Source organism: Spea bombifrons, chromosome 1 (genome assembly GCF_027358695.1).
Source record: "Spea bombifrons isolate aSpeBom1 chromosome 1, aSpeBom1.2.pri, whole genome shotgun sequence".
Taxonomy (NCBI): domain Eukaryota; kingdom Metazoa; phylum Chordata; class Amphibia; order Anura; family Pelobatidae; genus Spea; species Spea bombifrons.
This window is the reverse complement of record NC_071087.1, coordinates 44,196,572-44,223,376: the sequence shown is the minus strand read 5'-3', so window position 1 is coordinate 44,223,376 and position 26,805 is coordinate 44,196,572. Positions and strand designations below refer to the sequence as shown.

The following is a 26,805-nucleotide window of genomic DNA, read 5'->3' as shown; positions in this document are numbered from 1 at the left end:
AATTTCGGACCAATTTCGGAAATTTCTATGCATTTTACTGCAGGCTAATCGATTGATGTATTCTTCAGTCATTGGAGTTGGGACATTAGACTTCTTCATCTCCAGGCTGTCGGTACTGAAAGCAGGAAGTGTACTTAAGTACGTTTCCTGTGCATTCACTGTAGTGCTCCCATTAGCAGCACACAGTACACTGCCACTGAAGTCAATGGGTTGTTCAAGTACCGCTCATGATCGGCTGCCATTACTTGCCCTGAAGGGGACGCTACAGAACATGCGCAGAAACTGTGCTTAAGTAAGCTTCTTGCTTTAGACTTCCTAGTTTCAGTAAAAGACAGCCGGCGGTGGACAAACATGAGACAGAATTCTCATTTTCTAACTCCAATAACTAAAGAATACATGCACTGATCTGCATGCAGGAAAATGCACTGAAATCCATCAAAAATTGGCTCCTACATGCAGTAAAACATTTGGAGGACTAGACTGTCCTTTCAAGGTAAAATAACATTTTCAAAAGTCTCATCCATTTGGTAAAGTTCTGAGTACACTGCCAGAAATGAGCAGGTTGCAATAAACATTGTGGACTCTATGCGGTGTCTGTAAGTGAAAAAGCACTTAATATTTTATTCTTTATATTTTTGATTGCTGTAAATATTATTTTAAAATTAGACAAACAACAAGAATATGTTCCATTGTTGTGGTGATAAATATGCCTTGAGGCACCTGACCAGTCCGACCATGTCCCCAGTTTCTGTTAAAGGGAAGAGGCTGCAGGCAGAGGCTGGGAGCGCTGGTTATGGGAGGAGTTAGCGCTGGGAAATTGCATGAAGTTGCTTCAAAAAGGGCTCACACACACTGTCACTTTCCAGACAGCAAGGTGAAGCAAGAGGAAGAGACGGTGACAGCTCACACGGAGAGGTATTAGGGGCAGTTTAACGTTTAGGGACAAAAGTCAAGTCACCCTGCACAGCATGCAGTGAAGAGCAACATACACCATACGACAATTTCCTCCACCAGCCCAGGGCTATAAAGGCGCCGGCAGAGTCTTGTGAACCGGCTCAAGCGTCGGGGACCTTCCCAAGTCCCTTCTTTCCTTTTGGTCTGTAACCAGCACATGGAGTAGCTGGAACGCTCCAACTTTATTGTAGACAACTATACATTACAAGGAGGACGTATAGAAAAGGTGAGAAATGAGTAGAATTCAAGTTAAAATAATGTATATATATATATATATATATATATATATATATATATATATATATATATATATATACATATATTGTTTTATATTAGTGTTTGTATTTATGCTGCAGATGGTGACTTACAGGCATTAATTGCAGCATCATTTTAGGTATTGTTACAGGCAGGTGTACTACTTGTAACCTATTATGTCATATCTATGCATTGTTTTCAGGAGCCATGCCCTCGCATACTTATTTCACATATTGCATATTTCTCATATGCGTTTTTAAAGCAGGGGGACTGTATAGAGCAAGGTGTGGTATAGGACAAGTGCCATTATTATTGACTCACATCATTTGCCGCTCATGAGCAGCGTTATCGCAGTTTAATGACTAACTAAGAAGTCACTGGGGGTTACTAAGCGCAGAGTGGAACGGAGAGGTCAATGTGCAAGAACCATAAAATTCACCTGCAATGGATTTTTTTTTTTTATTGATTTGGAAACGAAAAACTAGTGCTTGAAATGATGAAACAACTTAATAAGTGGATACGTGTGAAGCATCTACCTTGTCTACTTAACTACCTGTGTACTAGATGTATCACTTGTAATAGAATTGCCAGTCATACGTGCTATATATAACGCTGCACCCTAAAAAACTTTCTGCTTCATTATTTCATATATGTGTGTGTATATATATACCGTATATATATATATATATATATATATATATATATATATATATATATATATATATATATATAAATATTACCATTCCAAATTTATGAACCAAAATAACATCAAGTGGATCAGAAATGCTTTTTAGTGTGATATCTATCTATCTATATATATATGTATATATATTATTACAGTGTTACTCTAAGTGCTTCATTATCTCCTAAACCCTGCCTCACCAAACACGTGTACACCTGAACATTATATATGGACTGGGTGTGTGTGTGTGAATATATATATATATATATATATATATATATATATATATATATATATCCACACACACACACAGTCCAAAGGGACAGCACACTCACATCGAACAGGTTGCAAACTCTCAGAACTATAGTTTTCATTAAGGCCACTTAAAACACCTTTCCAAGATATCAAAATATGATAGTACGTATTTTACAACCTTGGTAAATATTGCTGTATGGCCATATCATGTGACTTAATCTCCAATTTTGTTACCTTGGAAGGTGTTTTTTTAATGAAAACTATAGTATTGAGAGTTTGCAATTTGTTTCATGTGAGTGCGCTGATGCCTTTGGACAGTATAGATAGATGCTGGTTCTTGTGAACGCTGCATGCAGGGATCTGTTTAGACCTAAGTGCGTATGTGTAAAGTCTTCCTATTGATTTCAATGGGAACACTTTCCTGGCACCAGTTAGCTACTTCACGCAACCAATTAGAGGCAAGAAATGTGAGATCATGGTGGAAGAAGACAGTTTCGTACATAGTACTTTATTATACATCCAAGGACATTAGGCTGCCTTTAATACATTGATTTCTCAAACGGATAGGTGATAATTAACAGGCAAGTACTGTATATGTGATTTACAGAGTAGTGATACACTGTAAATGTGGTGCAATACAATGTTCTCCCTAACCATAAAATCTATATAAAAAAACCCATATTTTATATTAAACTATAATGGCAAAATCTCTTTTTTCTTTATTTTGATTTTGTTTTCATTATTTGCTGTCTTAAAGGAACAGTGATGTAGTCTGACATTGGCTGACTAGATGTAGGGTGGCAACTGGCTAGTGTGGGGGAGCAGTAGCCCTATTGGACTATCAGAATCTCCACTGCACCAATTACTCAATGGGCCGATTGGGGAAGTCAGAGATTGCGCTTGTAACCAGCCTATTTTCTGGGCTTCCTTGGATCAGTCCTAGGTCAACCTCCAGCCTAAATACACCACTACTGAGTGCCAGGAGAAGGTGTCATACTGCAAATCCCAAACAAGTACAGCATACTATGGAATTTGTATTTTTATTGAAATGTTCCTCATATAGTTAATGGAAAGTCATCGATTTAGACTGTGCTTCAATGAACCCTGGAAAAAATCAGACATGACTGCCCTTTTAATGATTTGGTGTAAGCTTTTGTGACATATTTGTTTAGGGTGACAAATTAATTTTACATTTCCGTTCTAGCAGTTTTTGTGTAACACTGTTGCCTGGCACTATGTTGTTGTGATACTGTACACTTATTTGCAAATTATAGGGGAATGTGAAATTGTACACTAAGCCTTCCGGCTCCTTTTTATTAACTAAGACGCCTTCCTCTGTTTCCTTTGTACCTTACTGTTGATTTTGCCTATATTTATACAGATCAGTGATAGCAACTTGTGTTAGTGGCAAGGCTTGATAAGAACTCAGCAAGCAAAGCAATCTGTCTCCTTTCCAGAAGTCTTCATTTTACAGTTCTAAACACTAAATAAACCAGTTTATAGATTAAAATAAACAATTTTTGTGTTTTATAGGCAGCTTTATGCTTTACGCATACATTGCGATGTGAGGTATTAACATTAAATGTTGCTTAATTTCCTTTTCTCTAGGTCTTAATGATTATTTTTACCCATAATTTTATCTGTCCTATTGTTGAGTTGCTGATTATTTTTCTTTGGTTAGGCAAGGTTTGTAAGTTGGGTGAGGAGAAGGGCAAGAACCTAACAAAAAAAGTGCCATGGAAAAATTCTCCAATACTTTTATTAGTCAGAGTTCAGCTGGGCGAGCCACTGTACACAAGAACTAGAGCTGTTTTCGCCCCTTAACTTCAACTGGCACGCCATGTGCAAAACAGTCTGCTAACAACAATTGACGTGCCTGGCAGCTCATTGGGTTAAAGAAAGTAGTCAACAATTACTTTTTTGCTCAGATGGGGTTGCTGCAATGGCTATATACAGGGCCGGACCAAGACTTAATGCCGCCTGAGACGAAGTTTAAAATGACACCCCCCCTGCCGACGCCGGGGGGGGGGCGGCATTTTAAACTTCACCGACGCCATTATCTACCCTCCCTATTATCTACCCTATCTCCCCTCCTTTGTACTTACCTTTAAACAGTCCTGCGGCGAGTCTCCCTGCTCTGCCACGGTGCCGGCTTGTAATGCTGAGCGCCGGAAATTGACGTCACTTCCGGCGCTCAACATTACAAGCCGGCACCGAGTCCGAGCTAGAGGGCTCGCAGAGGAGAGAGAGGGGCGTCAAGTGGGTAAACGAAAACCACTTGGCGCCCCTCTCTCTCCTCCGCTTCAAAAAAAAAAAAAAAAAAGCGCTTGGGGCGGCAATTGCCCCACTCGGCTCCATTGTAGGGCCAGCCCTGGCTATATATTGAGGCATTCAACAACACCAAAAAAAAAAAAACACGTAAGGGTGTTGTGGAGTGATTACATTCATCTATTTGAAAGACACCATGATCAAAGTTCACTTCTGTCGCTCAGGGGCTATTGGTGCATCAGCAACATGTAATCAGGAAAAACTAATGAATTTTTTTTGTGTGATTTTACTTTGTAATTAAATAATGAAATTGTCAAAATGTTTAGTTAAATAATTAATTTCATGTGCACATTTCAGTTTTTCAAAAACACCAAAAATACCACCATCTTAAATACCATGAGGTGTCTAATTTAAAAAAATGTCTCGTTTGATAGGGTAAATTGCATTGGTTGGCGTCAAAGAAATCCCAAATAAGTTATGGGCCCTGGATGATCAGATCTGCAAAACATGGTTTTGAAGTAGCAATATGCTACTTATTCCCCTATAATTTGCACAACTCCCCCACCAAAAAGTAAACTGCACAATATGTTTAAAAATATATTTTTTATTTTATATTAGTAATAAAAGAAGTTCCTGTCAGACAAATGCTTAGATAATGCCCTACCACTCCAAGACAAAGAAATTTAAGTTTTTCCAAAGCATTCACAAATAAAAAGCATAAGCTAAAGGTAATTTGGATTAATAAATATAAGTATTCCTTATTTGTCTCCTTTTTTTCTGTGGAAGAACATGTCTTTCATTGAAAGACTTATGGATTTTTGCCCAAATATAGGTGGCACTTTCTCCCCCGCTTTAAGTCTTTAAAGTGGGGGTACGGCCTTCAATTGGGGTTTAGCGCACGTATGTGCAGTTTGTATGCTTGACACCCGGGATATGCAGGTCCGGGCGCTGGGCGGGTGTTTTTTTTTCTGCAGGGAACTCGGATCCTACTCTCCGGCAGCCGGTGGACGCCTGCGTGATGCGCATAGACTATGCGCGTAGACTTCCGTCGGGGCTTCTATGGTGGAGCACCAGCGTGACATAACCTTTCCGGTGCTCCACCATAGAAGCCCCAGTGGAAGTGCCGGCAGTGGAGGTTGTCTAAGCGCCTCACGCAGACGTTCACCGGCTGCGGCGATGTGTGTAGACAACCTCCGCTGCCGGCACTTCCGCTGATGCCTCTCCGTCATAGAAGCCCCGGCAGAATTATGTTTTACCATTCCACTATTGTGTATTTTTTCTTTTAAAATAAATTTTCTTTAAAATAGCACCAAACTTTTAGGGTGCGGCCTATAATCGGGTGTGGCCTATATTCGAGCCAATACGGTATATGATAGACTTTTCCAGACAAACAGGCTCTGATGTGGTACACTATCCTGATGTTTTTCCCTCTGGCAGTGCAGTAGTGTTCACAAATGAACCAGTGGTACCCAGCTGTGCTAATGTAATGCTAGTCTTCTAGATGGGTTGGAGGTGCCAGGAGCAAATTGAGGTTGGACATCTTTCTTTTTCACATTAAACCTCCACCAAGCTCTAGTTCCTACATAATATATTGTGATGGCAGCTGCATGCTGTCCTTCCTTATCTACAAATATATACTTAATCAGTCCCTCTACAAATCTGATGATTTGATGATCTAACGTTATCCAATGAACTGATATCTGTCTATTCCATTCTCTACCTTTGATATCCCCAAAATCCACATCTGCAGAGAACCATATTAACTGACCGGTTAACTTTCTGCCTCACCTTTACTAGCCTTACCCCTGCTCTCAGTCTCTACCTAAGTTACGCCAAGATACAGTTAGCTGTCCATTTGCATTACTACCTTTTGTGTAATATACATTACAATGAGGCGACCCTGGCACTTTAAGGCGACAGTTGGATATGTGCAGGTGCACGTTTTCATGCTCACATAGCATGGAATATCCCGGCGTCGGCTGCATACTGCAGCACCCGATCTGCCACTGGTGGAGTGTACATTTTCTGTTCACTTTAACATGATAGTTTGCTGGAATGCAGCCACCGTTCTGTGACAAAATCCACACTGATTTTTGTAAATGAGTTACGAACAAGGCATGAGTCAGTTTAGATCTTTTTGAAACTAGCATTTTGGTCTTTTGCTGGGTTCAATTAACACTGGAGATACTGCCTTTCCTTTCCGCATTGTAGTAATCACTGCTCAGTAGAGTAGGACCTGCTTGCAGACAGATAAATAATGATTATGACAGTTGAAATAGGTTTATTATAATGTGTAGTGACAATAATGCCACATTTGTTAGAGATCTTACGTCATGAGAATCCTTTCCTTCTAGGAAATCTAACGTAGCTCATAAGAGCAGTGTGTAAGGATAGTCCGCTCCCATGGTATGAAGTGACCTTGCATGCTTATGTTTTCATAATAAATATAGATTTCTCATAAGCACTTCAGGGATTTGGATGCTCTTATGTTGTACTTTTGATTCGTTTTCAAGTATAGGAGAATATGAACTCAAAACTGTCCAAACAATGTAGTTGGTGACAGACTCAACATCTCAAACCAACCAGCGTACTGTATCCTTTTTTTGCCTGAAGTTCTAAAACGCTAATTATAATGACAACCCAGGAGTGTCAGGTTCCAGGTATGGAAGGCTGTAAAGCTTTTAGGTTATCCTCTCGCAGTTTCAGGTGAGTTATCAGATTATTTGCTGTAACTAAATTTAGGATATATCAAGAATTCATAGCCTACTTGTAGCCTTGAAGATCTTTATTTCCTAACTGATGCATTTATTTTTGTTTGACCGTATATGATTTGACAGCAATAAAATTCTATTCTCAAATTGTGTTAAATACTCTACCGTGACCTGTCTACAAGTGTGTGACTACGTGAGTGACTATGCATAATCAGGCATTTTTCAGTGTATTTCAGCAAATATTTAGGAGGTCAAGCTAAATACTTAAACCCAACAGACAATAGGAACGGAGGCAGAAAGAAAAAAACTCTGACTTGGCATTTAAATCAAGCCAACAAATACCTATCCCACTTGATGTTTCAAATAAAATATTTCTATGGGCTGATCGCAATGTTGTGGTTGAGCTGTAAACTATAATATTTTATAACCCACTGATGGTTAAGCTTGAAATCATAGCCAGCTTTCTGGGCGAGCAGGTATTTCACCAGTGTGGTGACATAAGTATTGTTGTCAATGTTTTTGCCAGTTGAACTCTTCCTGTATTACATGTATTTGGATATGTTAACGAGGACACACCTACAGTGATTCAATATGCCTGTTGAATGAAAAATCTTAGTTCAGTCTCTCTCTGCCCATCATCCTGCATGGATGGGGTAATCGGTGCTGTGCTGGGATATGTTGGACCTTTAGGTTGCAGGTTAGTCTTGGAAAGTGTTGCATTGTATGTTGGGCTGTCACTCATTTATTGTATGTTACTGTGTTTGTGTCTCTTATTAAATACCTGTTAAAGTAGACGAACCTTTCTGAGATATTTTTATATTCGGTTTAATCACCACAACAACTACATGTTTAACTACATCAACAGGATACATCAGTAGAAATGATCGACACCAACAATATGGGCCTGTATTACAAGGCTTGTTAGCATAGCGTAGTTCTCCCTCTACTTTTCCTTATAGGAGTCAGGAACGTGGCTTTGGCTGCAACCAGTATGTTATGTGCACCTCGGTGGAAGTGAGCGAGTATGACCAAACACTGCTCCCTTGTCCATGAGATTGGAGACACTAACAAGGAGCCCCGAGGAAGTAATATTTCACTTAGGAGTTTCAGACTGAAGCCCAGTAGCCCGTCTATCCACAGCTTTGTCCAGGCCCGGACTGGCCATCGGGCACACCGGGCATTTGCCCGGTGGGGCGGGCCACGGCAGGGCCGCATTGACTTAGGGGCTGATGGAGCTGCAGCTCCAGGCCCCTACCCTACCTACGGCCGCATTAACGCAGGGCATAAGGGGCACCTGCCCCTTAAGCCCGCCGCAACTGCGACCGGGTCCGCCACTCTAAGGGGCCGGGAAGTCCCCACCAAGGCCGGCCTTACGAGTCTGCAGCCGCACAGGGTTTAAATTAAAACATCGGGGTTTTTTTTAACTTTATTTAACATCCTCCATGTTAAATAAAGTTTTTTTTAACTTTATTTAACAATGGAGGATGTTAAATAAAGTTGAAAAAAAAACCCCCGATGTTTTAATTTAAACCCTGTGCGGCCGCAGACCCCTAAGGCCGGCCCTGGTGGGGGCTTCCCGGCCTCTTAGAGCAGGGGGCGCAACGGGGGGCGGTCCGCACCGGGCGCCAACTTGCGCCACCCAGCACCCCTCCAGAGACGGACAGTAATGTCCGCCGCTGGAGGAGTAGGCTCGCAAGGGAGCGGTATCGGAGGTCTTTAACAGACCTCCGGTTCCCTTGAGTGATTTTAAGCCGGGTTCAACCCGGCTTAAAATCACTCAAGGGAGCCGGAGGTCTGTTAAAGACCTCCGATACCGCTCCCTTGTGATCTGCGCGGCAACAGCTGCTGTGCGCCGGGGTTTGTTGTCAGATCCCGGCGCACAACACTGAAGCTGTCCGTGCCCTCTGACCCGGAAGAAGACAGAGAAGACAGAAGAACTGAAGAAGAGGAGCGAAGAGGAGGAAAAGGAGCTGTAAGGAGAAAAGAGGAAAGGTAGGAAAACATTCAGTGAGAGTGGATTGGTATATATGTGTGGATTGGTATATATGTGTGGATTGGTATATATGTGTGGATTGGTATATATGTGTGGATTAGTATATATGTGTGGATTGGTATATATGTGTGGATTGGTATATATGTGTGGATTGGTATATATGTGAGGATTGGTATATATGTGTGGATTGGTATATATGTGTGGATTGGTATATATGTGTGGATTGGTATATATGTGAGGATTGGTATATATGTGTGGATTGGTATATATGTGAGGATTGGTATATATGTGTGGATTAGTATATATGTGTGGATTGGTATATGTGTGTGGATTGGTATATGTGTGTGGATTGGTGTATATATGTGTGGATTGGTATACGTGTGGATTGGTATACGTGTGGATTGGTATACGTGTGGATTGGTATATATGTGTGGATTGGTATATATGTGGATTGGTATATATGTGTGGATTGGTATATGTGTGGATTGGTATATATGTGTGGATTAGTGTATATGTGTGGATTGGTATGTGTGTGGATTGGCATATGTGTGGATTGGTATATGTGTGGATTGGTATATATGTGTGGATTAGTGTATGTGTGTGGATTGGTATATATGTGTGGATTGGTATATATGTGGATTGGTATATATGTGTGGATTGGTATACGTGTGGATTGGTATACGTGTGGATTGGTAAGTGTGTGAGAGTGATGGGTGTTATGCTGTACCATTTCCAATGTCTTTTTCATGATCTAATTATGCTCTAAAAGTACATCATAACTCCCATCACTCTATACTGTTCCATACAGTGGCAGAGCTGGGAGGCAGAGGCCTTGCACCCCCACCACAGGACTCCTGAAAGGTAAGTGAACTTCAAAGAGGGAGAGGGTAGATAGTTAGGAGGGGGTAGTTGTGGCGGGCTTAAGGGGCTCTGCGTTAGTGCGGCCATATAGGACCAGTCAGTCCAGTCCTGACTGGACCTATTTTAAGGTGGGGGCCTGGAGCTGCAGCTCCATCAGCCCCTAAGTCAATCCTGCCCTGGCACAGGCGCGGTCGCAGTTGCTGCTTGCTCTGGAAACAAGGTAAGTAGGGTGAGGGAGGGGGGTGCAGTGAGAAGGGGCAGAGGGGGGTTAGATAGTGAGAAATGGGGAGAGGGGATAGATAGTGAGAGGGGGTACATATTGAGAAGTGGGGAAGGGGGTACATAGTGAAAAGGGGGAACATAGTGAGAAGAGGCAGATAAGATGAAGAGAGGGGGTAGTGTGAATGTGTATGAGAATGAATAAATGTGTGGATGAATTGTGTGAATGCGTATGACAATTAATGAATTCATGTAAGGATGAATTGCTTGAATGATTTGTGAGACTGCATTAATGAATGTGTTAATGATTTGTGTGAATGATTAAATGCAAAGATGGTACGGGTGGGCTTTAACAATAAATAAATAAATAAATATGGGCTGCTCAGGCTTAAATGCCCAGGCCTATTTTTTGTCCCAGTCCGGGCCTGGCTCTGTCTATGTATTGCTGTATTGGCAAGATCACTTCTCCTGTAGGATGATCACCTAACCTGCCAGTATTACTTATGTGCTGAGGATAGGACTTTCATTGCATATGGTTGCTGAAATGCATGCACCTACACTGCTGTTGAAACACTTAAACACTTTTGTAGTAACTAAGAGGACACATTTGCCTTAGGATGTATAGTCAGATGTATGATTGTGGCCCAGGGCCTTACCTTGACATATTTTTTGATATAGTGTTGTATTTGACATTGTTTTGTAATTAAAACATTTTGAACAATGATGTACTTTAATTACACTTATGTATAAACACATATTTCTGTTTTTTTTATTAATGTGACTTTTAGGGCTGACCTTTTGTGGTTCTAGAAAAATGAGCAGGAAAAACATTTAAAGAAATATGGGTCACAAAGAAGGAAAGTCCATTCTAAATATGGACACTCTTTAACATAATGCAGAATACATATAAACATGAAATATAAGTGCATACATCGTTAAACTCAATATTTTAAGCGTCCAAACTATTCTTTCAGGATACCTATGAGGTTTGGTTTTGTACATTCAATGCAACTGCACGTGTCTGAAAAAAAGAGTGTTTTAGGTTTTGCTTAGTGGTAGGTGTAACAATTGGTGCAGAACCTTTCCCAACTCTTAACAGAAACTGTTGCTCAATTTTCATTCATGAATGATTTTTAAGGAAGCTATTTCTTATAAGGAAACTAGCTTCACTGATCTCTGCTTTGAAATGATGCTTGTTTTTCACCTGGGACAGGTGACAGGCACACAACAGAGCTTGGTTAATAGTACACATTGCTGCATTGAGAGTGCATGCCCCGGTGCATTCTCCTTTTGGGAATGGGCACAGTAAGAAAGGATGGTGTACCTCCTAACATTTCAGTGTGGAAAAGCGGGACTACCTTCTTTGCAGGCATACTTTAACATACTACCCCCTACACACACTCTTACTTTTATGCTCAGCAAATTAAGGTAGAAGGGAACCACTGAAGTCTTTAAGGGGAAGCGGTCACCAAAGGGCACAGCCTGCAACCTTTCCAGAAAAAATAATTCTTCAAGACCCAGCTCAATTCTATTGCAGAATTATAAGTGAAAATAAAAGTGTATCCATATCAAAATCAAATCACATGTATTGAGACTCACTGGTAGAAAAGCGATATATAAATGCTAGAAACGTGAGAAAGAAATATGAATGTCAATTGCTGGTGATATAAAAATGATATAAATATGTTACACACCAGCCATAGGCTAGGTCTGTGAAACAAAAAAAATGAAAAGGACATGATGGGACATGGGTCACGCTCAGTGTGTTTGCCGGCCCAATAACAAGTGAATGTGAATTGTACAACCTACAGTGCTAGACTCCCCTGTGGACTGTCTGATGACGTGAACCAGAAGGTTAGCGGAGGACACAATATCCCCTGCAGGGTCTGCCCCTGCTGGCCGATCACACACATTGCAATTCCCAATGCAAGTCTATGGAGACTTGCTTGCTGATCAGTCTGATCAGTGCAGGGAGATAGCAGGGAAGAGAGTGAGTGAGAAATAAAGTTTCTCCCTAGACCCACACGTGGAAAAAGTATAAAAAAAAAAAATTCATTTTTTAAAAAATAATGTTTTTTAAATAAACAATAAATTGAGCTATGTGATATCATTGAGACATCACTGGCATAATATTTGAGAGGTCCCTACAGGGATCTCTATCCATACTGCCCTGATATCAGTGCAAAAATGAAAACAAAAAAGTATAGTATAGTAAAGATAATCATTAAAAAAACAACTTGCATCACATTTTCGTACACGTAAAAAGCATACCCCCCTTGTTCATTGGCCCCAAACCCATTAAGCCATAACTATTAAAATTACTACCCTATGGGGTACTATGTAAAGGATAGATGTGGCCCTCTAGAACATAAAAAATACGTTGCGTATGTCTGTAGTGACTGTATACACCCTATGTTTTTTTTACATACTAGCACTCTCAATTATTTTTTTTCATGTTTGTATGGTTTCAAGTGAAAGCTATATTTGTTCGAAAAAAAGGATGTGTAGTTTGTGTGCGTACATCAAACATGGACAACAAAGCATCTTAATGAAACCCACACATGGTAAAAATGGCAAAAAAAACACCTCTGGGATGTAAGATACCAAAAACCCCTGGGACTGAAGGGGTTAAAACAGCTTTGAAGCGTCCATTAGCAGACTTATTTAACCACTATTGACAGGAGTAATTTCAGAAGATTGGAAGTTGGCAATTGTGGTATCACTTCACAAAAAAGGTAGCAGAGAAGACTTTGCTTAAGACACAAGACCAGTAAGCCTTATGTCATGAGTTGGGAAATGAATGGAAACCATGCTAAAGGAAAAGATTGTTAAATATCTGTAAATGGTTTTAAATAGCTTTTGCTTAATGTAGGGAAATCTTGCCAAACTAACATATTTTTTGTACTAGATAACTAATATAGTACTCAAAGGGAGGAGCAGTAGATACAGCCTTCCTAGATTTGGCATTTGATCAGGGATCTGTTTACCTTAAAAATGGGTGCTGTGCATTAAGGTGCATCTGGGCTGTGCTGAGTTGGCACAGCTTCCATAGTGTAAATGGGTCAGTGTAGGATGTTAAAATAGTTGAATGGATAAGGCAGTTTTTGAGTGACAGAAGGTTATTCAGAGGCAGATATTGTTACTAGTGGGGTAATATTTGTATTAGTAATATTATAGAAGGTTTTAATGGTAAGATATGTCTTTTTGCAGATGGTATAAAGCCAAATGGCAAATTATTTAAATTAATGGTTAAGAGCGTGGCAGCAGCAGTTCATAGATTAACCAGTCAGACGAGATAAGTGGGTTTGAAAAAAATCCTTAAAAATGCTTTGGAGGTATTGTAAAAATAGCAGAGGTACACCTTGATGGCATCATTGAGTTATTACTCAAGAACCTGAATAAACTGGCTTTCATTTTCATTACAGGAGAACTTTACCAAAACAAGTTATATGACAATACTAATGCTGACCAATGTTTTTATTTTATCTTCCTCGATCAGTTTTGTGTGGTAGCTTCACATGACTACTCATTTTCTTTAACCCATGCCTAATGTTAAAATAGCTAAACAATCAGTTATACTACTTAATCTGTCTGTAACATATGTCACACTGAACAGCCCTAGGAAGATATTTTGTGCAGATTTTATGCATGCATGAAGTGTAAATTGTGTGTACGGGTCCCTAGGGTGGAGTATTTAGAGAGCTGCCTGGGGGAGGTTTCCAGAGCCTGGCTTAGCTGGCTCTTGCGGGAAAGTTAATGAATAGTTGGGCTGGTCAGTCTGGGCCAGCAACATGTAGCGAGTGAGGGCTCCAACTTGGAGGTAGGCTTTTTTGGGGATATCTGTTATGCTCACTGTTCCTGAGCCCTAATGTCCTAGAGGACCGTAGTTACGATCCATAAAAGTGACTTAATTGACCTTCAGCCACAAGATTTTGCCATACATACATAAACTAATGCACATCAACATTTGGTGGTGCCTTTGTGTGTGCTTTATGTCGTACTTCTCTGTGGCTGGGATATCGTTGACCTTAGATGTTTCCACTTCACAATAACAGCACTAAAGTTTAACATAGGGTAACTCTAGCAAGGGAGAAGGTTGATCATCATCGTGGGTTGCCATCTTTCCAAGTCACTTCAGTTTTGCAATCAGGTTAATCTACTGCCAACATTCGTCTTTGGCAAAGTTCTGTTCTTTATTTGATATACCGGTTGGTAATGGGTGTGGCTGAGATTTTTAAATCTAGTCATTCAAAGATGTTGCCACACAAGTTTAGACATGTTATGTATGTTACCCTTTAAATACCATCATACATTTGCCCCACTATAGAATGTTGAATTTGGAGCAACTCTGGAAAATCTATTTTTAGTTTGGTCTTGCTTGATGTGCAGATGTTTTAGTTCATTCTATTCACATTTATGCTTTATGTATATATTGCAGTTGGGAAATCTGGATAGATAACTTCTTACTTCATGTTACTTCATGCATACTATTACAGTAATATGCAATCAGAAACAATGTCTTGCTGTTTATTGTTCATGCACAGGGACCTATTCTTATGACTGCTGTTTGCCTAAAAATCCCTAATGCATCACAAAATTAAGTCCCTAGCTTATGCTGCCTAATGATATGTTTAGAAAAAGTAAAGAATCCTATGTGTTACGGTAAGGCCAACTCCTTTTTGAAACTCTGGGATTTTAAGGGAGGGTAACCCTCAGTCTTGATTGGATTGAATTCCATTAATATTCAGGTAGTGGGCTCTCTCCGTTTCTCCTTTCTAATCCTAATGCTCCACTTTTCTTGGAGCACAGACTGTTTGGTGGGTTCTACAACGCTAAATGTAACAGTAATGTATATAGAAACGGCACCAAATATGTTTATAAAATTACTTGTTTGAATAAAGTACTTAATTTGCCTCCTGAATGATTTACTCAATTACAAAATAACATAATATGAATCCTTCATAAATACACATAAAAAGTTCCAAGTAAGCCCTGTCCTATAATAATGCCCCCTAAACTATAAATGTCCTTTTTTGGTCATTTCAAATGTTATAAGGTATGGAGATTTACCAATGACAAAAGGGTAAGTAGCGTCATGGAATTTCTGGTTCCTAAAAGGAAAAATTGTGAATTTGAATAGTTTATGCAAGAATTTTTTAAAACCTCTTACGTTTAATCACTTAACTTTTCAGAAGGTTATTCAAACAGCCAAACATTCTTTGGTGCTGAAATACCTGGCATATTTCAAATGTTTGTCACTGTAGACACAAATTATTTCCCCCTACCCATTAATATCAGCTCTAAGTAACAGCGATACTGCACGCTTTCTCTTATTTTTTATGTTTTTGATCTCACTGGTAACTGCATTTTCATATTTATTCAAAAGGTGGAATATTCCACAGTAAGATTATATATGCTTTGTATTCATGACACAATCACTGCTTTAACGTTGTTTCAGTTCTGACTTGTCCTGACATTTTTTCCGTTCAGTGCCCTTACAAAGGATTCCTGAACCAATCAGGGCTGAACTGTAAAATATAGGACTATGGAGATGACAGATGATCTTTTACCCCTTCACTCTCCCATGAACGTACCGGTACAGCCACAAATAAATGTGTCAGGGAGCTCTTTAGGATATTTGCTGACTCCCTACCGACTGATTCTGTGTAATTGTAATTTTAAAATAATAATAATAATAATGTTTTGTGTATTCTCATGATTTTAAAAGAATATATAATTTGTGAGGGTACATCAACTATAGAAAAGAAAATCCTCCAGTCTTTAGGGTATGAAAAACATCTTGCCCTGATTTATACACATTTTTTATTACTTATTCTTACACCGATTAACGATTATTAAGGTGAATGCCAGCTTCTTTCAAATTTATGTTTATACGTATATATATATATATAAAAGTGAGTACACCCCTCACATTTTTGTAAACATTATCTTAAATCTTTTCATGTGACAACACTGAAGAAATACACTCTGTTGCAATGTAAAGTAGTGAGTGCACAACCTGTATAACAGTGTAAATTTTCTGTCCCTTCAAAATAAATCAACACACAGCCATTAATGTCTAAACCTTGGCAACAAAAGTGAGCACACCCCTAAGTGGAAATGTCAAAATTGGGCCAATTGCCCATTTTCCCTCCCCAGTGTCATGTGACTCATTAGTGTTACAAGGTCTCAGGTGTTAATGGGGAGCAGGTGTGTTAAATTTGGTGTTATCTCTCTCACACTCTCTCATACTGGTCACTGGAAGTTCAACATGGCACATCATGGCAAATAACTCTCTGAGGATCTAAAAAAAGAATTAATGTTCTACATAAAGTTGGCCTAGGCTATAAGAAGATTGCCAAGACCCTGAAACAGAGCTGCAGCACGGTGGGCAAGACCATACAGCGGTTTCACAGGACAGGTTCCACTCAGAACAGGCCTCGCCATGGTAGACCAAAGAAGTTGAGTGCACGTGCTCAGCGTCATATCCAGAGGTTGTCTTTGGGAAATAGATGTATGAGTGCTGCCAGCATTGCTGCAGAGGTTGAAGGGGGGGGCAGTCTGTCAGTGCTCAAACCAAATGCAGCACACTGCATCAAATTGGTCTGCATGGCTGTCGTCCCAGAAGGAAGCCTCTTCTAAAGATGACGCACAAGAAAACCTGCATACAGTTTGCTGAAGACAAGCAGCGTAAGGACATGGATTACTGGAACATGTCCTGTGGTCTGATGAGACCAAGATAAACGTATTTGGCTGAGATGGTGTCAAGTGTGTGTGGTGGCAACCAGGTAAGGAGTACAACGAAAAGTGTGTCTTGCCTACAGTCAAGCATGGTGGTGGGTGGCCCAATTTGAGGGGTGTATTTAATTATGTTGCCAATGTTAAGACATTGATGGCTGTGTGTTGAGTTATTTTGAGGGGACAGCAAATTTACACTGTTATACAGGCTGTACACTCACTACTTTACATTGTAGCAGAGTGTCATTTCTTCAGTGTTGTCACATAAAAAGATATAATAAAATATTTACAAAAATGTGAGGGGTGTACTCACTTTCGTGAGATACTGTATATATATATATATATATATATATATATATATATATATATATATATATATATATATATATATATATGTATATGTATAGCATGATGATGTGATATACACTTGTATAATATATATTTTATGTATTTCTTTATTTGTTGCCAGGACTTATATTTAAGTACTTTTTTTCTCTCTCGACAGCCATGAAACCGTTTACAACAGTTATTATTTTGTTATGGATCAATGTTGGAGTTACTAAGGCTGCCAAAATTCTTGTTGTGCCGCCAATAATGTTTGAAAGCCACCTATACATTTTCAAAACATTGGCATCAGCTTTACACGAACAAGGTCACCAAACAGTTTTCCTTGTTTCTGAAGGAAGGGTTGTTCCCACATCAAGTGATTATCAATGTCAGCGTTACCCGGGACTTTTTAACAGTACCTCATCGGATAATTTTCTACAGTCCAAAATGCAAAATATATTCTCTGGGAGGCTCACAGCATTGGAACTGTTTGACATTCTTGATCACTATTCACAAAACTGTGACATCATGGTAGGCAACCGCGATCTAATACAACGTCTGAAACAGGAACATTATGACTTGGTGTTAGTTGATCCAAATGAGATGTGTGGGTTTGTCATAGCCAACATTTTAGATGTTAAATATGCAGTTTTTTCTACCGGCCTTTGGTATCCAGCTGAAGTGGGTGCCCCTGCTCCCTTAGCCTACGTCCCTGAGTTTAATTCACTTCTCACAGACCGCATGAACTTGTTGGATAAGATTCAAAATACTGTTGTTTATCTTGTGTCGCGATTTGGAGTAAGCTTTCTAGTCTTACCAAAATATGAACGGATAATGTATAAGCACAACATTTTGCCAACAAGGACCATGTACGATTTAGTCCAAGGATCTTCACTATGGATGCTCTGCACAGATGTAGCTCTAGAGTTTCCAAGACCTACACTACCTAATGTTGTCTACGTTGGAGGTATCCTCACCAAGCCAGCAAGTCCATTACCTCAGGTAAGGCTTCAGAATAAATACTTATTCTTTCCATGATTCCTCTAAAGTTGGAATGTTAAGTATTGATTTAGACTGATTGATTTTGTTTTTAGTGATTACCAACTCACGAGTAAAGCATAAATGTAGTTTGCACACAGGGCTGCCATCCTGTAAAGATTTTGGACTACTGTCCAGAGGTAAAATCATGCCTTTATAAGGTGTGCTTACATGTTTAACTTTGTTACATGTGTACAGTATTGTACAACTTCAATTATTGAATAACATGATGCTTGATACTGAAATTCAGCGGGAAATGTAAACACATAATCCTTTATTTTGTATTTAAAAAATATATATTGGAACAACTTTCAAGTGTCCAATTTTTGCAGGACAGTGCTGATTTTTGGTTGCTGTCCTAAGCAGTTGCTTTACTTTTGCCCAGGGGATGTGGGGATCATGGTTTGGAAAGATCCTCTAGCCTCCCTTGACTGGCCCAAGAAGAGATAAAAATCAGTGGTCTATGCTGTTGCAGCATCCATTGCAGCTTCTACGACTTCTTCGTAAGCAAAGCTGCTGCCAGTACATAAAATATACAGTATACTATGCTGTTAAATTATTCCTTACATGAACACAAAGATAGGCTCTGGGTAGCTGGAGCTAAGAAGTTCCCAGGTATGCCAATATCACACATTAAACCTTTTGTCATGGACTTTGTCATGAGTTTTCTCTAGTGTTGTGAGCTCTATGCCTTTTCACTGGGTGCTGTTGGTGGTTCTTTGTAACTCCACCTTGCTCTTGCCTATATAAGCCTGCAGCCTGCAGGATTCCATTGTCCTTGTGTTTTGTTCTGGCTGCCATGTTCCAGATTTTCCTGTGTATGACCTGGCTTCGTGTGACTTAATGTGGCTCCTGATTCCTGTCTATTGTACCCTGACACCGCTGACTCCGGCTCATCTGAAAGCCCGTTCTGGTTCTTGACCCTGACCCATTCATAGGACTATGATTTTGCATTATGGTTTCACTACTTTATTGTTTATTTAATAGAGGTATTCCCACATCTATAAAAGTGGACTTCTTTAAATTCTTCATGGTGCAATTACAGTAATTCAGTGTATGGATTTTACATACTGACAATCAGCACTTGCTACAGACTCTCCTGCAATTGATTAGTGGCAGTCCCATCATAGGCTCAGCTAAAGTCTTTGTGGAATGCTTGGGAATTATTGCAACAATAGTATTTTCCAATCTGAAAATCATGTTCCCATTTGTAAAATATGCCTTTGGCATTTGTGTTCTAAAGGTTTAGTGCTTTAGTCAGTAGTCAACTGGAATTACATGCCAGGATTGTAGTGGCTAGGAATTACGGCACATCCAAACCCAAATATCATATTACAGTTAGTGATTATATACTATTCTAAAATATTATTTTATAGAATTATTATATAGAATTATATATTTATAATAATGCGATAAATACACAATCTTGACTCTAACTCTTTATTGACCCTCTTCAATTTTACTAATGTTACTAATGGCCTACTCACTGCAAAATCCAAGTGCCACTACTCTATGCTAACTGGATTACATCTAACTGGACTTTCCTGCTGCCTTTGATACTGTGGTAGGGCTGCAACTAACTATTATTTTCATAATCAATTAACTGGCCGAAAAAAAAACGCAATTTTTTAACTCATTTAAAATAATTAAATGAGGGGACCAGGGACCGGATTAAACCGAAGGCAGGGAGGGGGTTTATTAGGGACTGGGGGAGTATGATGGGAACTGGGAACCAGATCAGACTGAAGCCTGGCAGGGAGTTAATGCATACCTCACAGCTGCCTGCAGTCTGGCATGTCTTCTCCACTCAGCTTTGAAGTAGCATCTGTTTTAAGTAAGTTAAACAATAGTGCATGCTCTCCTCAGACCAACTAATTGAACAACCAACTAATGGATACCGTTTTTCATTATCAATTATTATTGATGTAGTCTATTAGTTGTTTCCGCCCTACACTGTAGACTACCCTCTTATCCTTAAAACTTTTCACAATCCTGGCCCTAGTGACACTGCTCTCTCTTGGTTCACATCCTACCTTTCTGATGGTACTCTCAGCGTCCCCTTCTCTATAACACTTCCCCTCCATTTTCCCTCTCAGTTGGTCTACACCAACCCTCAGATCTAGGACTCCTTCTGTTCTCACTTTACACTACCTCACCAAACTATTCCTAACCATCAGCTTTCAATACTACCTATATCCTTATGATGCTCAAATCTACCTATGCTCTCCTGATCTCACTCCTTCACTCTTAGATCATGTAACTAACTTCCTTGCCTTTGTCCCTAACTGTATGTCTGCATGATTCCTAAAACTTAATCTCTCCAGATACTAACATTCCTTTTAACAGTTTCCCTCAAAGTCAATGGTTCAATCATCTTCCCTTCTCCTGCCCCACATCTAGTCTGATTCCAAAAATCACCGTCTTCATCTTAAAAACATTGCCTTCACTCATCCTAACATTATCTCCTACCTTTAATACTGTAACCATGTCTTACCTGGCCTCCCTCATACCTGTCTTGCCCTTCTACAATCAACCATGATGTCTGCTGCCAGACTTAACTTCCTCACCCCTTGTTTTACCAACATTGCTCCCCTATCAGTCTCTTTGCTTGCTACCTGTGAACTTAATAATTCATTTCAAAATCCTAACTCTTACTTTTAAAGCTCTTTATAGCTGTTCTCCTACTTCCACCTACTTACTCATCTCACAACACACTCATTCCCAGTCTCTCCACTTATGAGATGATCTCCATTGTCCTCTGCTCTGATTTCTAGTTCTCTTTCAGGCTTGCACAATTACTCAGGTGCTGCCCCTATCCTCTGGACTGCCCTTCCCCAGCCTATCCATCTTTCCTCTGCCTTTGGTTTATCAAAAAAATCCACTTCTTTAAAGACACCACTTCTTAAAGCCCTTCTTCCTTTATCTCACCTTCACTAGTCCCTCTCCTGCAATACCTATTCTAGTGTGACTGATCCATCCCTAACAGCGACACTTTTACCTCTTGTGTAATACAACCTAACGCCCTCTAGATTGTTAGCTTGCAAGCTCCCTACCTCTTGTTTCTTTAAGTCAGATTGTTACATACTGCTTTTTGTGTCCTGTTTAACCATAGTATAGCACTGTGGAATATGATGATGCTATATAAATCAATAAATAAAAGTAATAGAGAGTGTGCTTTTTCTATGTGGAACAGATACTGTTGTACTGTATATGTGTGCGTGTTAAATCTGTATTTTGAATAAATGTTAAAATGCATCAAGTTCTATAAGATTTGTGCGTGTAGATTTGTGATTTGGTTTCATTTATGCCATTGGGATCTGTCATTTGTAGTGTTTCTCTCTGCTGGTTAGCACCAGCTGGGCCCTTGCACTGTCACTGCAGCTGTACATTAAGATATTGAAGGCTGTACTGAATAACTAATGGAACAAAGACCGCACAGTGCGATAAAACAGTCCATTCTTGTCCTCACTTGTAGTCATGCAATTGGGAAGGGAGGCTAATAGAATATTTATATAGGGAGATGCCGGTACCTGAAAAGAGCATCTTGAAGCTTGTGACGGCAAGATCAAGCTTCTTTTACATAGTTCTAAAAACATAAACATTTGTTAAAGTGACCTATGTGATGATTAGTTCAAGCAGAGGTGGACAAATGACTGTATTTGCTCAATTATAAGACAACCTTGATTATAAGACGACCCCCCAAAATTTGAATATTAATTTATGAAAAAAAAGAAAAAGCCCGAATATAAGACGACCCTATAGGAAAAAAGTTTTACCAGTAAATGTTAATTCATGTTAACTATGTGAACAATTTTTTTTTAATAAAAGCTATGATTGAGAAAAAATATTTTGTTTTTATTTCCTTTTTTATTTTTCAACCTGTCCCCCCAGTTATGCACATCTGCCCCCTGGCTAGCCACTCTGCCCCAGAAATGCCTTATACCCCCTATATGCCACTGTGCCCCATGATATGCCTTTTAACCCTCTAAATGCCACTGTGCCCCATGATATGCCTTTTGACCCCCTATGTGCCACTCTGCTTCCAGAATTGCCTTATACCCCTATATGCCACTCTGGCATTTAGGGGGTTAAAGGGCATATTATGGGGCAGGGTGGGATATAGGGAGCTATAAGGCATTTCAGGAGGCAGAGTGGTGTATAGAGGGTTAAAATGCATTTCTGGAGGCAGAGTGGCATTAAGAGGGTTAAAGGGCATTTCACAGAGCACTCTGCCTCCAGAAATGCCTTATGCCCCCCATTTAATACTCCCTCCCCCTCCCTCCTCCAAACTTACCCGAGCTTCTGAGTCCCCGGTGCATAGTCCGGGCAGCGTGTAGACTACTGATGTAAGAGTTACTGGTCTGTAGTTGGCCCGGTTCCCCCTGCTACCTTTTTTATGAAGTGGTACTACTGGTACTCCTTTCAATAGTGAGTTAAATACACCTGCCAACATTTTTAATGAGGGCATTCCAGATCTCTTTTTAAAACTTTGGTTATATCCCATCTGGTCCCATGGATTTGTCTGTTTTAACTTTGGTGAGTTCAAGAAGAACTTCTTGCTCTTAACACACATGCTTTACACATTTTCCCGTTTCTCCTTTCTAACTAAGGTCCCTACCCCATTACCTCTGTAAAAACATAATAGAATGATTTTATTAGGTAGTTGGCTAGATCTTTATCGTCATTGAAATAGCTCCATTCATTTGACTTAAATCTAAGTATTCATTGTTTACTTTTTCTCCTTTCACAAATATGTCTAAAAAGGTTTTATCACATGGCAACTTCCTCCTCTGTGTCTACTTTGGCACATCTAATAATGCATGTTGCCTCCTTAAGCCCAGCTTCCTTATTCGCAATCTATTTATATATATAAAATGCTACCTTCTTCTTCCTTAACAGTTGTACCACAATTGTTTCATTTTTCTTTTATTCCTACTAATATGTTTAATGCACTATTCTACTGTTTTTAGCAGAATATATTTTAATTACCCTTGGACTCCATTTAAAGATGTCCAGGTTAACACAGACTCACTTACATATCTTTCCGTTTTAGAAAAATCAGTCTTTGTAAAATCTAAAACCTTAGTTTTGGTGTGGCGCAGCTCATCCTCTGTCTTTATATTAAACGGCACTGATTAATAATCACTGGAGCCCAACTCTCCATTTGTAAATACCAAATCCACCACAGCCTTCTTCCTTGTTGGATTCTCTACAATTGCATGTGACACAATCCCTGTAAAGACTTTAGGATGTCTCTACTTCTAGATGACCACGCTGTTGATTTTGATTTGTCCAGTGTTCGTCAGGGAGATCAAAGTCATCAAAACTTTCATTAACATCTTAGCTATTTCTTCAGCTAGCAGATGATCAAGCTCCTCTGATTGTCCATGGGTCTATATATCACTACTATGTGAACAACTACTTTGTTTCCAAACTGTCTGTAGGCTAAATGAGAAATGATGCCAAATGCACATAATTATTATTGTTTATATCTGTTTATATTGGTACTATTCCAATAATAATAATAATACTGATAATAATGAAATACTTCTTTTGTGTAAGGACCTTCAAACGTGGGTGGATAGTGTGGATGAAAATGGCTTTGTTCTGGTCTCTTTTGGAGCTGGAGTGAAATTCTTATCAGAAGATATCGCTCTTAAGCTAGCTGGTGCGCTTGCAAAATTACCTCAAAAAGTTATTTGGAGGTAAGTAAACAAAAAGCTTTGAGAATATATCTATATATCGGACAGAGTATATCTCATTACTGTAAACATGAAATGCCCTATATATTTTGTGTATTGGGTGGTGTCAGTTTTGTTAAAATAATCATAATTACATATACTATGTGTGTGTATATGGATAGTGTACCCTATATAAACTTAGCACCGGAATTAATTCCATTTATCATCCTAGCCTAATTTTTATAATTTCTGAACCGTTAATACCAACTTAATTTAGTGCATCATCTCATTCCAATCTTTTGTTTGCTTTCCTCATTTCTGTATAGACTTCTTTGACTGTGGCATTTACTAAAAAGGCAGCAGGGAGGCATCTCTCACTAGCCTCCAATGTTTAAGGGTTATGATCTAGTTCACAGACTGAGGGGGGAGCTCCAAAACTGCAGTCAATGTACTTACTTGGAATACTCCTCTTCACTGCCCTTTATGATACACTGTTGCTTCGCTATAAACACTGACCTGGTGGCCCGGTAGGCATTAGCCCTTTGTGCCTAACGGCCAGCCATGGCCTGGATGTACATGTAGTTCTTACTGTGTTAATTTATGGCATGTCACTTCTGTGATTCAGATTACTACACAGTTCTCTTTCTGTTTTGCCACTATTAAACCTTTATATTACAGGGCTTTGATGATTACATACTGGAATGCCCCTCATTTTGCTTGTTATTGCCAAGTTCAGTATTGTTTTCATATTTGTTTTAGGTTTTCTGGGACCAAGCCAAGAAATCTAGGCAACAACACAAAACTTGTAGAATGGCTGCCGCAAAATGATTTACTTGGTAAGAAAACTTGGAGGTTCATTCTCACTGCCAAGGCTGCTTTTAATGCTGGTAAAAAGAGGAAGCTGTCACTTCAGGGGTCCCTAATAACCGTCCCTCTGGGTCCCTGTTTTTGGGTACACTCATGAAATTGGTAAGGTTCCCAAGGTTCCCTTGGGAACCTTGTGTTGCAGCATCAGAGTGGGCTGCCAAATTCAGATGGATTTTGAAGGCTAACTAAGGCAGGAGTGCCACATGAAACCCCGAGGCTCTCTGGTGTGGACGGGCCCCCTTTATAAATATAAAACGCAGTTTTGCACAAAATATGAACCTGTGGTATGTTAACAAACACATTGGATATGCTCAATAATTGTTTTAAAAAGGTACATATGTTATTAACGGAAGCTTAGGGCCAATTTCAAAGACTGAGAGTGAGGGACACACAAAACATACCAAGACATACCAAGGTCTTATTCAAAAAACCATTGGTGTGTACCTCACAACTCCTAAACTTGTGTGTTCTTTTTTTTTTACATAACACCTATCTCTTATTATTTCTAGGTAACCCCAAGATCAAGACATTTCTTAGTCATGGTGGTTTGAATGGTATTTATGAAGCCATGTACCATGGAGTGCCTGTTGTAGGGATTCCACTTTTTGGTGACCATTATGATACCATGACACGTGTACAGGCGAAAGGGATGGGAATTCTTCTGGAGTGGAAGAAGATGACAGAAGAAGATCTATACAGCTCACTTACATATGTTATCAATAATGAAAGGTAAAGCATAGATACTTACTATATAAGTGAATAATTTCTTCCAGAGTTCCTCTGACAAATATGTTTGCATGGTTCTTGTCCACATACAGTCAAATATAATGTTCATCAGTGGTTAGGGGATCTTACAAAGAGGATAAAAGGGGTTATGGTCTTTGGTGTAGATATGTAGGATCTAAATTGTGCCTGTGTGAGGTCAGGTAGTTGGTAAGATGAGTTGGAGAGGCAAACAAGTAGAACTTTAAATTTTAAAACTGAACGTTTTGCAAAGCTATGTCATAGTCTGGTCTCATACTTATTCTCAAGTCATTATCATTCTGTGAGAACCAAAGTAAGAGCAAATTCAGTAAAAGTTTGAAACAAAGCAACTTCTCACAGTGCCTGTTTTGCTGATCTTTTATCAGGGCATTTGGTGATATAACCTTACTAATCAGAGTTGTTTTAAGGTTTTTGTTATTGGTTCCACAAGATCAAAATAAAATTTCAAACAGTACAATGGCAACCATGAGCACCTTGAGAGGCATTAACCCAAATCATAGGCAACCACAGTTAATTTTACCCAATTTTAAATTTATTTTGAAAGTCACTATGCATTTATTTATTTATTTTTGTTCCCAGTTACCGACAACAAGCTTTGAAGCTGTCTAACATTCACAAAGATCAACCAGACCACCCAGTGAGCAGATCTGTGTACTGGATCAATTACGTCCTTCGCCACAATGGGGCTAAACATCTGCGAGCTGCTACTTATGAAATTTCGTTTTATCAATACTTCTTAGTGGACGTGGTTTTACTTACTGTTCTAGTCTTTACTTTAGCATGGTATGTCTTTTCCAGATTAGTTAGCTATATGCAGAGAAAGGTTACAAGCACAGAGCACAGCACCCATAATGGATTTTACCACAATGGATTAGCAAATGGCAAACACAAGAAAAACGGGCACATCAAACACGAAAAGAAGGTGAAATGAACAAAATTATGTATTTTTTTTAGTCAATGGATTAGAATGTAAGATATAACTATTTTCTTATCAGTTGCACTGCTACAAATATTTATTTTGAAGGCCTTAACATTAATTTTCATCTTAAACAATGCCCTACTCAAGTTATTATAACTCATAAAAGGAGAAGTTCCACCTGATAGTATATGTTATGTGTTTTAGAGCAACTTACAATATACCATTTGTGCTATTTTGGCATGGGGGAGTTGATGTATCAAGACAAAAAAGAA

At 39.3% G+C, this 26,805-nt stretch overlaps 1 protein-coding gene across 1 annotated transcript; it reads left to right on the top strand.

Annotated features, from left to right (window-relative positions):
- The first annotated feature begins 794 nt into the window (after positions 1-794).
- Positions 795-26,805, top strand: UGT8 (UDP glycosyltransferase 8). Its single transcript, XM_053461441.1, has 6 exons — positions 795-1,180; positions 17,442-18,265; positions 23,864-24,006; positions 24,742-24,818; positions 25,359-25,578; positions 26,194-26,805. Exons 2-6 carry the CDS (start codon positions 17,444-17,446, stop codon positions 26,543-26,545), a joined length of 1,614 nt encoding a protein of 537 aa, XP_053317416.1. The 5' UTR covers positions 795-1,180; positions 17,442-17,443; the 3' UTR covers positions 26,546-26,805.